The sequence below is a fragment of the Pelecanus crispus genome, chromosome 9 (assembly GCF_030463565.1).
Source record: "Pelecanus crispus isolate bPelCri1 chromosome 9, bPelCri1.pri, whole genome shotgun sequence".
NCBI lineage: Eukaryota > Metazoa > Chordata > Aves > Pelecaniformes > Pelecanidae > Pelecanus > Pelecanus crispus.
Window position 1 is genome coordinate 18,826,833 of NC_134651.1, and position 16,086 is coordinate 18,842,918.

Sequence of the window (16,086 nt, forward strand, 5' to 3'; positions counted from 1 at the left end):
ATTAAGGTGTGATCTACCCTTGTAAATAAAAGTTCTAAGAGATTGTTTTTATAATAAACTCCATTGCTGATGCTCTCAAAAATGAGAGGAATAGTTGCTGTTGATGACACTTAATTTTCAAAGATACAGAGTGCTAAACTATAGAGAAGCAAGAGAATAAAATGAAATGCTTTCTGTTTTCCTTAACTTCTCTTTTGGATGAAGATCTAAGGTGTGAATGACACTTGTGTGCTTTCGTGAACCAAAATGCCATCCAAAGAAGAGTGACACAACTTGTAGTATTTCTGTCCTTGATGAACATAAGAGAAACAAAGCAGTGAGGCGGCAGAACTGAAGAGAGATGCCCTCAAAACAGCGTATTTGTTTCATGTAACTCCTTTACTTTTTCTCCTCAGAGTGTAGCTTTTGGTCTTCCAGAGGACAGGAGTATAGGAGATAAAGGCTTTTACAATCTTAACATTAGCTAGCCCCCTTAAGCAGCTCGCTAGAATTTAGTTAAGCTTTAGTCCTGGTTTAATTTCTCAGTGCACTAAAATGGTGATTCTTTCTTCAGTAATGAAATGAAGCTATGGATTCCTCTGCACCATGAGCTGGGGATGCTAGTTGTACAAACAGACCTTAGACACCTGAGCTCACCTTTGTATCCTGTACAACCATATACAGAATAGAACATGAGCGATATTTTTTTTTTGGTTCCTTTAAGCTGTCCAGACGAACAGGAAGTGTTCTGCTGTCTAACTTCTGCAGGTGCATTTTTTTAGCTAATTTGTGGCCCTCCTCTCCATCCATAGGTTTCTCTTAGTTCTTGAGCAGTTTAAATTCTTGAAGAGTCAGTTGTACTGTTGACTGGTTATAAAACCATCTGCCAGCATTACCTGTGCTTCTCTGTAGTTTTGAGTAGTGCCCTGTTTGCTATTTCAGTTTGGCTTTCCACAGCCCAAAAGGACTTGCTAAGGTTCTGGCTGTGGTGTATAGGCCAATCCACTGTTTTCTTTCTAAACCACTGATGGGTGCCAGGTCTCAGTCTTCATGAACAAGGTTTTAAGCTTTACCAGGCCTAGCAAAAGGTCTCTGCAGTCTCAGAGTTCAAGTTCAACTGACCTGCTTGAGGCAGGGGAGGCTGTTCAGCTTCTACAACTCAGAATGTCTTTCTACCATCACAAAACTGTTCTTGTCAACACTGGAGCATGTGATAGCATGTATTTAGATTTTGCCTGAAACAATACTTGACCTCTGACTTTCCCCAGACTATGTGTTCTCAAGTTATGGTATCTTTTGCACAGGTATCTTCCAGTCCTTTCACCAAACAGAAGTCAGTAGGTAAGGGTGCTACTTTGTTGGCTTGGAGTCATGGCATGTATAACCTGTTGGATCCCACAGTCCTAACAACCTGGGCATTCCTCTAGTGAGTAGTGTTGTGCATCTTTTCAGAGGCATTTTCAGTGTTCGTATCTCCTGTGGGAACTTGTAAATCTTCAGTTTGAGGCAATGAATATTCTGCCAATTAGCAGTATAGTTCCCTCTAATTCTGAACACATCACAAATGAAGATATTTTTAGTTCTTCTCTCTTCCTCTTCCATGCCAAGACTTTCTCTTCCCAATCTTTGACTATAGGTCATTGTAGACATATATGCATAGATGCAGGTAAGAGAATCTTAACTGGGTAGTTACATCCTTTCAAGTTCTTAGCCACTTGTTTTGCTGATTCTGTGAAGGTAGCCTTCTACGTTGTCACTGTCTCAGCTAGAAGGCTAGGCAAGATCTAAGCTCTTGCAAAGGCTGTGTAAGGGAAAGCTGACTTCTTCCTAATGTAGTAAGGCCAGAAGGTTACCATAATCTTCTGATGGCTGGCTGTTGTAAAGTCAGTGGAATGGGGTAACTCCTTCTCCTTTACTGATTTGATTCCCCCACCCCCCTTCTTTCTTCTGTGGTAGCTTGAGTGTATTTATGGCCTACTGGTATTTGAGAAGTTTTCTGCAGTATCCATGCCTCTTAATATATGGGGTATTTTTGAAATAGTTAAGAAATACTTCCACTCTAATGATTACAGAGTAGTTGAATGAAAAAGAACTCTTCCATTGTAAATTAATCTAGAATATTGTGCTGAAGCTTTTTTTTGTCAGTAATTTGGAAGAATCTGTCTCTGGCTAACAGCTTATGTATTGCCTAAAGTTACCCAGTGTAAAAATGGGCATGTTAGCTAGTCCTAAGTCTATAATGTCTTCAGTGACTGGGCTCCTTTGGTATTTGTAGCTTACATGCCCATTTTGCTTACTTCCTCATCTTAGTCCAGGTTACTGGATTGTGGTTCTTGAGGAGCTGAAGGGGAAGGAATGCTTTCTGAGCTATACGTGATTGCAGCAAGGAACAGGGCCAGAGTTGTGTTTTTTTCTTCTCACAGACGTTGTTCTTGGGAAGGATGGGGAGTGTGTCCTTGTATACCTGTGCATCTACACAGACCTGAAATCTCAGGTTGCTTGAGCTGACACCCATCATGTGACTTTCAGATTTGTCTGCTGAAAATACTGTTTTCTGGTAGTCTGTTACTGTCTTCTGCATGCCTTTGTATCTGGCATGATCTTTTGCTATCTTATTTAATTTGGGTTTTTTTCTTAATCCTTTCTTCAGGCTCTCTCTCATGACTCATCTTTTGTCTTTCTGCTCTTGCTTAGAACTCAGAATAGATTTTGTCATCATGGTTGGAAATTGTCACTTCTCAGCAGAATGAGAGAGCTCTAACACAATCTAAGGTCTTACTTTCAACAGGAGGTTGGACCATATGATGTCGAGAGGTCCTTTCCAGCCAAGGCTTTTTTTAATGATTCTAACTTAACTCTTGTACTCCAGTTGAACTGTGCATCAAAAAGGCATGTGGTCTGAAGAGGAGTTTGCCTCTGTATGCTGTTAAACTCTGCTTGTCTTCCCATCAATATCTTACTAATGTCTTCCAAGAGAACTGACAAAAGTGATGCAAGTATTTAAGTTTGTAGAGGTTCTGTGCTGGAAGAGGTGTAGAAATCTGTTTCCTTACCACCTAACATGCTTGTTTTAAGAAGAAACTTCCTTGATACCTCGTCTGTCTCCCCAGCAGTGAGGTAATGTTACAGTACTAGGAGGCTGTAGAATCTTGTTTGTTCTGAAGATTTTTCTGTATGTACTGAACTTGCTCTAGTCAGTGGATCTGTGCATGTATTTTTCTGTATGTAGTTTGTGTTGTTTTTTTTCTTTAGCGTTGGAGGGGGAGATTACAAAAAGAATACAGTCCAGCTTAATGTATGATTCAGTGCAATTCTGTGTGGTTTCTGTATCAAAAGAAGTTAATCTCATAAAAGTCACCCTGTGAATTTTACATGATCAGATGCAGTGCAGCAGGTAAGCCTTAGTGTGCTCTAGCATCTTTAAATCGTGTAGACAGCTTATGGCTATTAATGGGGAGAAGATAAGAAAATAAGTGGTAACTTCTTTCTATCTTGGAAGAAGAAAAACTTGGCATTCCTTTAAGGCTCAGTGCTTTCATGCTGCTGAATAACCCAGGATTTGCATGAATGCAGCTGAAATCCATCTACATTACTGTACCATACAGCACCTTTTAGCTCATAGGACAGTATCTTTTTCCCTTGTTTGTGTATAGAAATTTGCTGTCAGGAAGAAGGGAGGGATGATGAGAATGTGGGAGATGTCACAGAAAATTTTTCTAGGAAATCTTCAGTATGTTGTTGTACCCACTCCCTAAATTATTCCATGAACTATTTCTACAAGCAGAAGAGACAAGAGGCTGCTAAACTGAAAATACAAGCTTCTGCCTGCATGGAGCTTTGACATGAAATTTATGTTTGGAGGTGAGGACTGCAGTGGAAAAAGAACTGGGCAGAGTGGATAACTACTGAATTTCGAGAGTGTAGTAAGGAAGAGTAGTGTCAAAATCAGCTGCACAAGACTCAGTTTAAAGCAACTAACTGGGCTAAGAAGTCTTAATAATGAGTTTCTGAATCAGCTGGTGAAGTAGTAGAAGTAATTGAATGAGTGCTTGCAAGTGCTTGCTTGCAAGGGAAGAAAATAGGTGTGTATGTTTGCAGGTAAATGAGGAGAACCTTGTGAGCAGTGAGCAAAAATGAGGTGCAGCTATGAGATCAGTTTAAATTGAAGAAATGTAGGTCCAAAACAATTTGGCAGTTACTGAACCATACGCGGTCAGTTCTTCAGTTTAGTTGCAATTAAAAGTCCCAACTCTTAAATGTGTTGTATGCTTGTATATGTAGAGTATTGCTTCTACCTTAACTGACTAGATTTGTCACAGATACAGCTGAAGAAGTAAACTTCATTGAAGTGAAGGAATACAAATTTGAAGTGTTAGACTTAACATTTTCTGATAAGTATGCTGAACTCTGGGTTCTGTCTGGCAAGATGTGCAACTTACTGGAAGAAAATGTTCTGAATTTACAAGGCATATAAACATCCTCCTGTCTTTTCCTTCTCCCCCCTTTTGCCTAATACTGAGTTCGGGGCAGTAAGTCTTGGCAATTTTGAGAAGCTGGCTTGCTGCAGGAGCATTAACTAAGGCACTGATTTTTGGGCCAAGGTACAAAAGAGAAAGTGTGCCGACCAGTGTGCTTAACACAACTCCAACCAGGTAACAGACATTATAACGGAGTATTATAGATAGAGGTGCTAGACATATCCTTAAATATTCAGGAAATTAGAGTAAAGAGCCTGAAAAATTCTTGTACTACCAAGACTCTCGCAAAGAACTTAAAAACCCCTAAAAACAGACCACCAAAAAAAACCTCCAAACAAAACCAAACAAGTTCTAGGGCTCATCCAAGTAGATTAAGGAAGGCCTTTTCTTGTGAAAGCATTCAATTCCATTTTTACAGGGGTTGTTACCGGTTTGCTTTGTTACGCTATTAGTAGCCCTGGAACCTGTTGGAGTGCTTCAGCTTACTCATTGTCTTTTCTTCCCTGTAGCCTACATCACAGTTCACAGTATCCTTCAGGGAGTGCTTTTGGGTGTTAAGTAAAAGCCGATACAGGCTTGTTCTGTAGTTGTCCATTTCCTCTGTTTGCTTCAGAGATGGAAAAATGCCAGTCACTTCCTGCTGGCTCTTCCATGAGAAGAAAGGTAAAGGCTTCACTGCAAGTTGACAGGTGGTTTTTGTATCTTGTGTTCCTGTGGAACCTCTCCAAGTAATATGTGGCTGTACATTAGCTATAATGTTTGTAATAGGTATGTTAGGTCTACAGAAACTAATTCTAGTTGCTTTTTGGTACAGTAACAAAGATGACTGTTAATGGTAATCAAACAGTGTTTACTAAAACTCAAGAATACTATGCAAGATAATAACAATTAGATGCCAGTACTGTTAGATGTCTTCAGAAGATATGTTGTGGGTTTATTTGAAATGCTGGTTTTTAGTATTCATCCTCAATCTAAAGAGTCTGCTTACGAGGAGAGCATCTGCGGGCCAGTGCTTTGGCATCATTACAGCTAGGCATATGGAGTTGTGAAACATTAACTAAAATGGTTTACAGAAAACTTTATGCTGGAAGAGGACCTGACCTTAAAATTCTCAAATTGCAAAGCCTGTCAACTGAAGCACAGAGGTCTGATGTACAGTTGTAGCCTTTTCTTACTGTGGGCGTGGGGAGAATGCTCAACGTAGTTGAGGAAATAGTCTTAAAATGTGACAGAACTGCACTGGTGCATTCAGCTGATCTGCTGGGTTGTGCATCTCCTTTGAATATAGGTATCTAAAGAGGGGGGAGAACAAGCCAAAGGCTGGGAGTGAGGCTTACAGACGGGGAGACAAGTCAAGTCTGAAAGAGAACAGTTGGGTTTTAGGAACTTCAGGGCTCTTTTCTTGTCATTCTAGCATGTGGAAGACACAGTGGTGACACACTAAAAAGATCTTTTCCCTATTGGACTAACTCGGCACATGGTACTGTGTGGCTTCATATACTTGCAGTGATACTTAAGTTAATGTTTTGATGTTAAAGGTCATAACCGAATCATGAAGTAGCATTGTATTTAAAGGCAAACTGGGAGTCATATTGTAACACACTACACAATAAGAAACACAGTTGGGAGGCTTCAATGTAGAAGGTAACTCTGGACATCATCTTGACCTGACAGATGCCTTAGAGGATAAAACAGCTGCCACTTAATTCTTCTATGCAGCTGAAAATATCATGTTCATGACAATACACTGTGCTGCATAACTTCTAAGAACAGACTACTTAAAGTGACTGGCTGACCCAGACAGATCAACATTAAACTAAAATTTCCCTAGGCAGCCCCAGGATTGCCCATGTGATGTTTTCTTCAGCTAACTCTGCTAGTGTGTTGTGGACAAGCCCATGTACTGGCCCTAGGTGGGAAAGCGTGTGGCTGACATAGCAGAGCTCTAGACTGAGCTCTGTTCCTTACAGAATGAAACCTGCGGGGAATGCACATTCTTCTTACAGTTAGTATGAGGTGATAACAATAGGTCTATGGCAACCATTTCATAGTGTGACTTGATAGCTTGACATTAGTACCCAATTTCAACCTCAGCTGACCTTTGTATAGGAGGGGACACTACTCCCTCCTTTCAGAAAATGCACAAAGTGCCTCCTTTCTGATGTTTATGAAGAGGCCTTTTTTTTTTATTTGGCATTTGAATACAAAGAAATAAAGGGAGAATGCACAACAGCATTTGACAGTGCCTGTGATAGACTTCAGCTAGACCCTCTAGGTAGTGCTGGAACCTTAGTCAGCTTTCAGCTTGGTTAATGCTAGGCTTGTTGTCTTGCATCTGTGGTGTACTCTGCAGAGAATGCTACCACTTATGCTCTCCTCAACCTGACTAATCTGGCTGCACCAGCAAGCTGGCATAATTTCTAGTTCTAGCAGGCTTTTTCTGTTCCATTGTAAATCTTTTTGTGCTCTAAAGTATAAAAAGTTGCAGACTGAAGGCGTCGTATGTTACTTAAAAGCTTTAAACCTTTCTGTTAGTGGGAATATTTGCTATGATTAAGGAGTTAGGATAAGAGAAACAATCTTGAAGAAGGAAAGCTCAGCTTCTGAGGAGTAGGGTTTACAGCTTTCTCAAATTCCCAGTCATCAAGACTTCTAGCTATGAGGTTCATTGAGCAACTGTATTTTGTGGGATTGTGTATTTTGTGCTTTGCTTACATTCTTTCGAGTTCGTAAGCATAAGGTAAAAAAACCAAAGGTGAAGACAATGATTTGCTAATTAATCCTACTTTCTGCTTTTGCTGTCTGTTGTTGTGTTGGACCTCTTAGTGGAAGGAACATGGGAGAAATATCAAAAGATACTTTTGACTCCTGTGATGTGGGGATTAGGATGGGCAACAATTCTTCTGCCTAATTTGTATTCTTATGTGATTCCTGGAACTTATTTAAAGTATTTCTGGCATGCTAATTGGGAGCTTTTAGTACTAGGTTGTATCATGACAGTGTAACAAGACTGAATCTGAGCTAGCAGAATCCTGATCACCAATTTCTTGTGCTGTGCAGGTGTCTTGATCATATACCTAGTACAATGTCAAAAGGAACATGTATGTAAGGTAATGGTTTGCATAATACCAACTTGTGCCTGTTCTTTTTTTATGGCCTACAGTAAAACGGAATCATTTAGGATTCTCCCCCCGCCTTTGTTCACTTGTACAGGCTCTTTCAGAGGAATAGACAATTATAGTCAAGTATTGTCTGGCTTTACTGACAATGCCAGGTCTTGAAAGTTATTTTATTGGAGGCATTCAAATTTGAACTGAGCCTTAGTTATCTGCAGCTGAAGTGTTTTAAACTTTTTCCTGGCAGACTTCTTGCCTACTGTGCTATAGATATAATAGATACTGAATCAGCATATAGACTATTGTGTTCTTAAACTGTGGTTATTTTCCTTCTTGTGGCTTTTTCCACCTGCAGATACTTTTTTTTTTTTTTTTTTACCAGATTCCACACAATTAGAAAAGGTAAAACTGGATTTGCTGGCTGTGGTCCTGTTGCTATGCTCCCTGTATAGAAATACTAATTTAACACAGGATACAAGTTACCTCTCTTCACTGAGGAGCCGAGTGGGGCTTGATCTTGAAATACCTCTGTTTCTGCGGTCTGCAGCTGGGTGTTGTGGTAGTCTTCCATAAATAACTACCAAAATAATATCTGTAGACCTCTAGCAGTCGCAAAGCAATTCCAAAAGTAGTAATACAAAGCGCTAATGTTGATGATTTTTTTCAAATAATTGTGTACACATTAATTCTTCTGTCTCAAATACCTTTTTGCACAAATGAAGCTCTCAGGAGCAAGAAGTTCTTGCTTATATAGCTAGAGCTCTGTTCTTGAGTTACTATATATCCTTCTTTATGCAAATGGGAGTTGCATAAATCTTGGCTAGAGAAAGAAGCTATTTTAAAAGCACAGTAGTTAAGTTACTTCTGTAATCTTGTGGAAACCGCTGCTGCTTGTTCCTGAAACTGACATTGTCATTCTCCCACAATGAGTTAAAATACTTAAATACTATTGCTCTTTGTCAAGCATTGAGTTTTACTAGTTACCATATTTTTCCTTTATGTTGACAAACACCGGTTCTCCTAAATTGCTTTTGTCTTGTTTCCTTAAAATAATTATAGAAGCCTGCCAGAAAAGAAGCCTGTCATCATGGAATCATAGAATAGTTTTGGGTTGGAAGGGCCCTTTAAAGGTTGTCTAGTCTAATAGGTCATCTGTATGGTAGATATACTGAAAACTGGTCACTCTGTATTAAGGATCTAAATGCTCTTGAGAAGAATCATGGTCCGTGTGCCTTTTAACTAAAAATTGTGCAAAGGCTTTTTGTCTTAAGTTTTTGCCTAAATGGTAGCATTTTGCATCTGCCTCTTCAGGCATCGGTGTGAGTCTTCATGCCACATGTCTTATGACTATGTCTCTCTTGTCTTTCAGTGAATGATAGTGTCTAGAAAGGGTATGTCCCTTCAGGAGAGAGGTGCCAATGTCCAACCGGCCTAATAACAATCCAGGGGGGTCACTGCGACGTTCACAGAGGAACACTGCTGGGGCCCAGCCACAAGACGACGCAGTAGGAGGAAGGTATGACTGTTATCTATGTGTGTTTTAATGTATAAAAGCAAAATTGATATGATTTAATTAGTGAATGAAGTTTTCCACCCTGCAATCCAAGCACTGAAACTTGCGTAAAACCTTTTTGCCCCTGAAATGCTGTCTGTACTGTTACTGCATGGGATGAAGACATGGGTAACTCACTATGATGCATGTTCAGGTGGAATAGCAGTAGATCTATGGGGGGAAAAAGTGTAGCTGAGCTGTATTCTACAAATCATAGGTAGTAACAAATTCCTTCCTCCTCTTCCTTCCCTGATAACAAAAATACAGGGGTTGGGCGGAGATGGGACAGGGAGACTCTGTTGTGTGAAATCTGGGAAAATCTGTGTCCCTGTTGGAGAAGACTGAATAACTAGCATCCGTCTGTTCCCTTGCACTGCATGTTAATCCTGTGCAGCTTTTGAATAATTCAAGAACAAAAGATTTGCCATCCTTTAATATACCCGTACTAATGAGCAAGTGGACCAGGTTGTATTTGTTCTCTAAGTGGTTGCCTCTACAACGCAGAACAAAGAATATCCTTGAAACTTTTCTGTGGATTCTGACTGTATAATTGTTGCTGTGTCCTTTAAGGAATTAAGAGTCTTCATCTGAATGAATGAAGCCTGTATGGATAAGTCTTCCTTTAATTTTGGTAAAATATTAGTCTAATAAAGAATGGTTATAGTACCATTGTAGACAGCATCTGTCTGGATTCTACTTCCTCAGAGGTGTTACTGGCACAGTTGTTTGAATATGTGTATCTTGGGCTTCAGTTTTTTGGTGTAAGGGTATTGAAATATTGCACATCAGTGGCACAAAATGAAGAAGTTTTTTACTATGAAGGAATCGGGCTATAATGTATAATGAAGACGTGTATTTGTTACTAGTATAAAATCTAACTGAGAAAGATCACTGTTGAAGGGATGAAGGAGGCTAGCTGTTCTTTTAAGGAACCTTGGGAGGAGTAATTCAATCTGCAAAAACAGCTTCACTTTCTCTGAACTAGTCTGTACTGTACAAATGGAAAAACAGATGATAAACACAAGGCTTCTGTCCTGGGCTTCTGTAGCACAAGGAAGGGGAAGTTGCTTCCTTATGTAGCTGACTATTTTGCAAGCTAGAATTGTTTTTGGAGAATACTCCCTCTTTAACTGAGGCATGGTGAACTTTTCATTCCATTCTGTGTTATCTCTACATCTGAATGGATGTTTAAGTTAGATATTGCCCTACCAACTCTTTCCTTTTACACTGAACTTGACCTGGGGTGAATAACCCGCTCCCTAGAATAAAGAACTAGAGGCAAGCTATTTGGGCATGGGGTGGGGGATTCTTCTTCAGATATCTACTGGTTTTTTTCAGATTTTATAGCAGAATTCCAGGCAGAAGCTCTACAGTGAGTCAGACAAAAGGAAGAATTTTAGGGGTAGCGCTATTTTCTTGTAAGAAAGTTACTTATCTGGTGTTCTGGTGTATTGTGATCTGTTACTTAGCTATCACACAATGATTCAAGATGCAACTTGTCTTAAATGACTGAACCTTTTCCACCCCTCAGCAAATCTGTGTCAGTCAGACTTCCATGAGCAAGGGTGTATTGCACTCCTGAACTATGTTAGACCTTTATTGGAACCAAAGCTTAAGCAAAGAGGATGGAAGCTTAAAATCCTCTTTGAAAATGCAGGCTCTTTAGAACAGGACCTCCCCTGTCTTTCCTTCTCTGAACAAGCATTTTTGGCTGGCAAAGCATATAAAAAGGCCTGGATAAAGCATGCTGGCTAATATAAACTTTATAATTAATTCAGTTTATCTTACTGTTTTCTGTATCTCCTCTTTAGTAAGCTGCTGGACAGAAATGGCTATTGTACAAGGAACAATGTAAGACAGATCTATCATGTCCTTGAAAAAATTGTAGATGGAATGGAAAGAGGCTCTCTGATAACAATCGTGTTTCTCTGGTTGCCTTTCTTTAGACACAAACCTCAGGACTCATCCTTCCAGGCATCTAGGATGCAGTGGGATAGTATGTTCTAGTTCTGCTGCTGAATAGTACGTAGGAGCATCTAGAGTTCACAGCTTGATGTACCTTCTTCATTATGCCTTGCTGTACTCTGGTGATACACGCTACTTTGGCTGCTATATGTTAAAAAAAGGGGCACACCAGGGCCGCCGCCCCCCCCCAATTCTTACACTAGGGTTTTTTTGGGATACTTGAGACACTAACTTATTTCCAGTCTTTCTTGCATTTGTCATCTGTAAAGTGAAACTCTTCAATTTCAGCTATAATCTTTTTAGCAAGGCCTGTTGTGACAGGACAAGGAGTAATGGTTTTAAACTAAAGGAGAGTAGATTTAGACTGGATATAGGGAAGAAATTTTTTACAATGAGGGTGGTGAAGCACTGGAACGGGTTGCCCAGAGAGGTAGTGGAGGTCCCATCCCTAGAAACATTCCAGGCCAGGTTGGATGGGGCTCTGAGCAACCTGATCTGGTTAAAGCTGTCCCTGCTCACTGCAGGGGGGGTTGGGCTAGATGACCTCTGAGGGTCCCTTCCAACCCAAAGCATTCTATGATTCTGTGAACAAACTGTGGAAAGACCAGTTTCAATAATATCCTCATTGTGCAAATAACTGTGAACTTAGGATGCATCTGTGTTAGTATTTTAGTTGGAGTTGGGAATGTTCATTTGAAGCAAATCTGTCATCCTTACCTGCTGTGCTTTGGCTAACATCATGGAATGGTCTTGGAGCACTTGAATTAGAATCTTTTGAATTTGAATTGGAATATTTTTGGATGAAAATAAACTGGAAGCTGTGGCCTGGGAGAGCAGTTCATACATCCTAGTCACTTGTGGTTGTAATCTAGTCTGCTTTGAAGTAGAAATCATTGAAATGCATAGATGGTGGAGGTTGGCCCTTAATTGCTAGTATCTTGCTCTACGAATTTTCTTCTGTTGATCTGCACTACTTGTTGATGTAGTTGTACAGATAGTATGAGGTTTTATTCAGCCACTTTATTAGACCTACATGTTTCTTAAAAAACAAAACCAAACCAATATACAAACACCCTGCTCCCAACCCCCCAAAAACCTAGTATTGTAGAGGGAATTAAGCAGTAATGTAAGTCTGTAGGGGGCTGTTGCTTCATGCCTAAAACTAGCCACAAAGTTTATAAGCAAACTTAAGGGCCACACCTTCTAAAGTGTTGGAGAAGGTTACTTCACTTTGGTCATAGATATGCAATCATAACCCTTTGAGCAAGGACAAGTTTTGATACTGTCTGAACTTGCGTACTTGATTACATTTCTGTTTTGTATAAATAGTTTTCTCAGTGCTGGCAATGCAACAGCTTTTTTCTTAAAGCTTTCTTGTGGCTAAGGTGCATGCATTTTCAAAACACAAATTCAGTGACAAAACTTGGAGAGTTTCTGCAGTTTGTCACTTGTACTGTAATTTCAGACTTTAATGTGAAGTCTACTAATCTAATGTAAGCGAGTGGTCGTATAGCCATTGGGAGTATAGCCAAATAGGCTTTGTAATAGCCTTAACTTTGCCTCTGTCTCTTGTGCTCTGACTGGAGTGAACACTGATAGACTTCAGTTGAGGAGGTGTTAAAAAGGAGAGAGGCTGGAGAATGTTATTACTTTCAAGCTGAAATGCTAATGAATGTCTTTCTGTAGTCTTTGACCCTTTTGCAGCTTAAAGGTTTTTTTTTTTCTTAAAACTTTACCAATTTAACTTGCTGAGTGGCTACTCTTCACTTGCATGAAGACTTTGGAAATTCCAAACTCCTCTCTGGTCTAGTATGTAAAACATAATGCAGAATCTTCCTCCTGTGACATGTAATACTGGCAGATTTGGCTTAACCTGGAAGCAACAATACAAACCCATTTTCCTCTAGACTGGGCTTATTTGATGTCACCCTAATAACAGCAATACTTGCAGTCAAAATGAGCAAGGGAAGCCTGTGATGTGTTTTCTGCTGGAGTTTTACTAGCAATTTCACACTAAGCACAGTAACTTGATATGAGCTTTGAGTGTTTGCTTTTTACAGTTGCATCTGTTTAAAAAACAAAACAAAGCCCAGTGATGCTAAGCTCACAGGCAGTGTAGAAAGACTGTTTCAGCACAAACTGGAAGTAAATATAGCATCTGTGATGTGTGCTTTTCCCTAAAAGAAGCAAGGGATGTGTGATTGAAAACAGATGTATAAACTGGTGAACTCTTTCCCCCCGTGTGTATGCACATAAACAAACTGGCCTTAGTGAAGTTGGACTAATGTGATTCTTTGCTCTCTGTCAGTAGTGATGTTGAAATAACTTTGTGCTTTGGATGACTTTCTGCTCTTGTGGATATTACAGTTCTTACTGGCTTTACTATCAGATTGAAAAGTATTCAGTGTTATCATCCTAATTGAGAATTATTGTTACAATGGCACCTTCCTAACTGTAAGCATGAACCCTTGTCTGAACTATGTCTTCCAGCACTTTCCATTGAAGGATGACTCTTTGCAGATTTGTAAGGAAGCAATAATGATACTAAAGCTTCCCTTTGCAGCAGTAAACCAAAGGGGGGTGGGAAGCAGATGCATTGATGAGCACACTTTCCATGGGGGCAGGAGGGAGGGGGTAGAAGGTGCTTACTGTCACTTTCTTAACTCCGTATCCACCTTGTCACCACATGTGAAGAATTGTGCCCTTGTGGCTTAAGTTCCCAGTGATGCCATAGTATTTACTTCGGGAGCAATTCAGAAGTGATACTGTGAGCCACACAATAAGATCTTTTCTGAAAGTGGTGCAGTTGACTGTTCCTTTCAGTTGTGAGCAATGTTTCGGTATATTGGTATGGAGTAATGGAAGTGGTCCTATGTACTACAACTATTTACTAGTGCTGCAAAAAAAAATTTATTTTAGCGGCATGAATTGGCAGTGGTGCTTATCTTTTAATCTGGATAATGTCATTCTTAGGAAATCTTTAGGAACAGCAGTATTTAAGTAGGATATCAATTGGATGTAAATCACTACCATGCTGTTACAGTTGTGTATGAAAGTATGATACTTTTACAAATTTTAAGTTTTTGGAATATAATATATGCATATTCTTGTGCATTTGTGATTGAAGGCTTAATGGGAAATGATACCTCCTTGTTAGCTGCATAGAGGACATTGGTATAAGCAGAATCTGGTTTGGCCTGACCTTTTTCAAATACTAAAGCAAGAAGAATGCTTTTGTCAGTTACATTACTTTTGTTCTGAACAGGATTTGAGTTTGGAGCAGTCTTGATAATATGTTAACTGTTAACATCTTACCTGAGACTTGTATAAAAACTAAATTTAATGTTTGAATTGGTGAGGAAGACAGGTGGAGTATTTCTGAGGCAGGGAAGTAGGTTTTTTTGCACAGCTTATTTCTTCTGTGCTATTGCTTTTTTTTAATCTCACTTCTGACAGAAGTAAAAGGGTGTTTAGTTTTGTAGACTTTATTTGGAAGCATTTAATACCTTACTCTCAGATGCTGAGAAACATGACTTAGATGAAACACTTTGTTTATTAACTAACTTCAAAAGGTATGTTTTTTTTAACATGCACAGAGTAACTGTTTGAGGACAGGTTCTAGTTGCTTCTTTATGGTTTTGTTAAGGAAGGCCAAGGGCTGGCAGTTTGAACGAGGTTGTTTATATAAACATTGCAAACTAAATGGTGGGTCACTTGTCAACTTCTGTATTCTAAAGTGAGTGTCTGCCTGTGAATGAAAATGTGTATCAGCAGACAGCTTAGCCCACTTGAGGGAAGCCTTGGAGCAGGTTATGAAACTGTCTTCAAGTTGTTGGGACATTGCCCCTGTGCGTGCGCCGCCCCCCCCCCCCCCCCCCCCCCCCCCCCCGTGCAAACCCCAAGGGGGAAAAAAACAAAAAATCCAACTAAAAACCAAAACAACACTTGAAGGTGCAGCAAGTACTCAGTCTTCCTGGACCTGCCCCTGCAAACGGAAATGGATAAACACAAGCTCATAAATACTTAACTTACCAGTTTTCATCATTGGGGAACTTAGCCTCTCAAAATACTTGTTGCTAGAATATTTCTTTAAAGGAAGCTTCTGAATGAACGATATGTTAATGGAAAAGAATAAAGAGCTTGTAACTGGGTAAGTTATGAATTAAAAGCCTTGAATTATGGGCAAAAGTACAGGTAGCTTACAACCTTTAACAAGAATCAGTCTTGCAGCTGCCGTTGTACCTTTCATAGCACTTCACTCTGTTTATTTGTAGCTCATCCAAGCATTCTAACTACCTTTGTATGTAAGTTAACTTCTAATGAGACCATAAGCAAGCTGTCACAACCTTAGTATAAATTAGCACAATGATACTTAGTTAGTTGGTGTATGGTTAAAGTTCTTTTAACTTAATCCTGAAGTCTCTCCAAATTTCAGTCTGCTTGCCATCGTATAAATCTTACAGAAGAGCAGTTAATGTCATGCTCCTTTTAACTGACATGCTACTACATGCACAGTTGCAATTGTCTTCTATAGCTTCTCTTTGCAACACATGCAAGGTGAATGATTAAACTCAAAGAATGAGAAGTGAGAGTACAGTAGGTCTTTAAAAATAAAATTTAAAAAAATTCTCATCAGTTTTGACTCCTCATTTGTTATGCTTCTAGTGTAACCTTTCTGCTCTGGCTATGAGTGTTATTTCTACTGATAGTTTGGTGGATAAAGAAAATAAAACAAATGCAAATAGTCTGCAAGATACGGTATTCAGTCCCCAGGATATGGTTGTAGCTTTATTGGTCCACATAAATTGGACACTGGTATGAAATTATGTTTGTAAAACTTGGAAGAACCTGAAGGGTTTAAAGGTAGAAGGGGGAAGCTTGGAACAAGTGGAAACTTGTCAGTGCATGATTTAAGTACTTGATGTTCTGATGTATTGCTTTAGCCATGTTTTAGTTGAAAAGATCTTCAGTTATTTGTGTTCTGTGAATATTTAAA

General features: G+C 39.5%; 1 protein-coding gene across 12 annotated transcripts in view; it reads left to right on the forward strand.

Annotated features, from left to right (window-relative positions):
• TRIP12 (thyroid hormone receptor interactor 12) overlaps positions 1-16,086 on the forward strand; it is an 83,774-nt gene that overhangs the window by 19,868 nt on the left and 47,820 nt on the right. For all 12 annotated transcript variants that reach the window (XM_075716154.1, XM_075716157.1, XM_075716159.1 and 9 more), the window contains exon 2: positions 8,943-9,089. In XM_075716154.1, coding sequence (XP_075572269.1) covers positions 8,992-9,089 — 98 coding nt within the window. In that variant the 5' untranslated portion in view covers positions 8,943-8,991. The remainder of the gene's footprint in view (positions 1-8,942; positions 9,090-16,086) is intronic.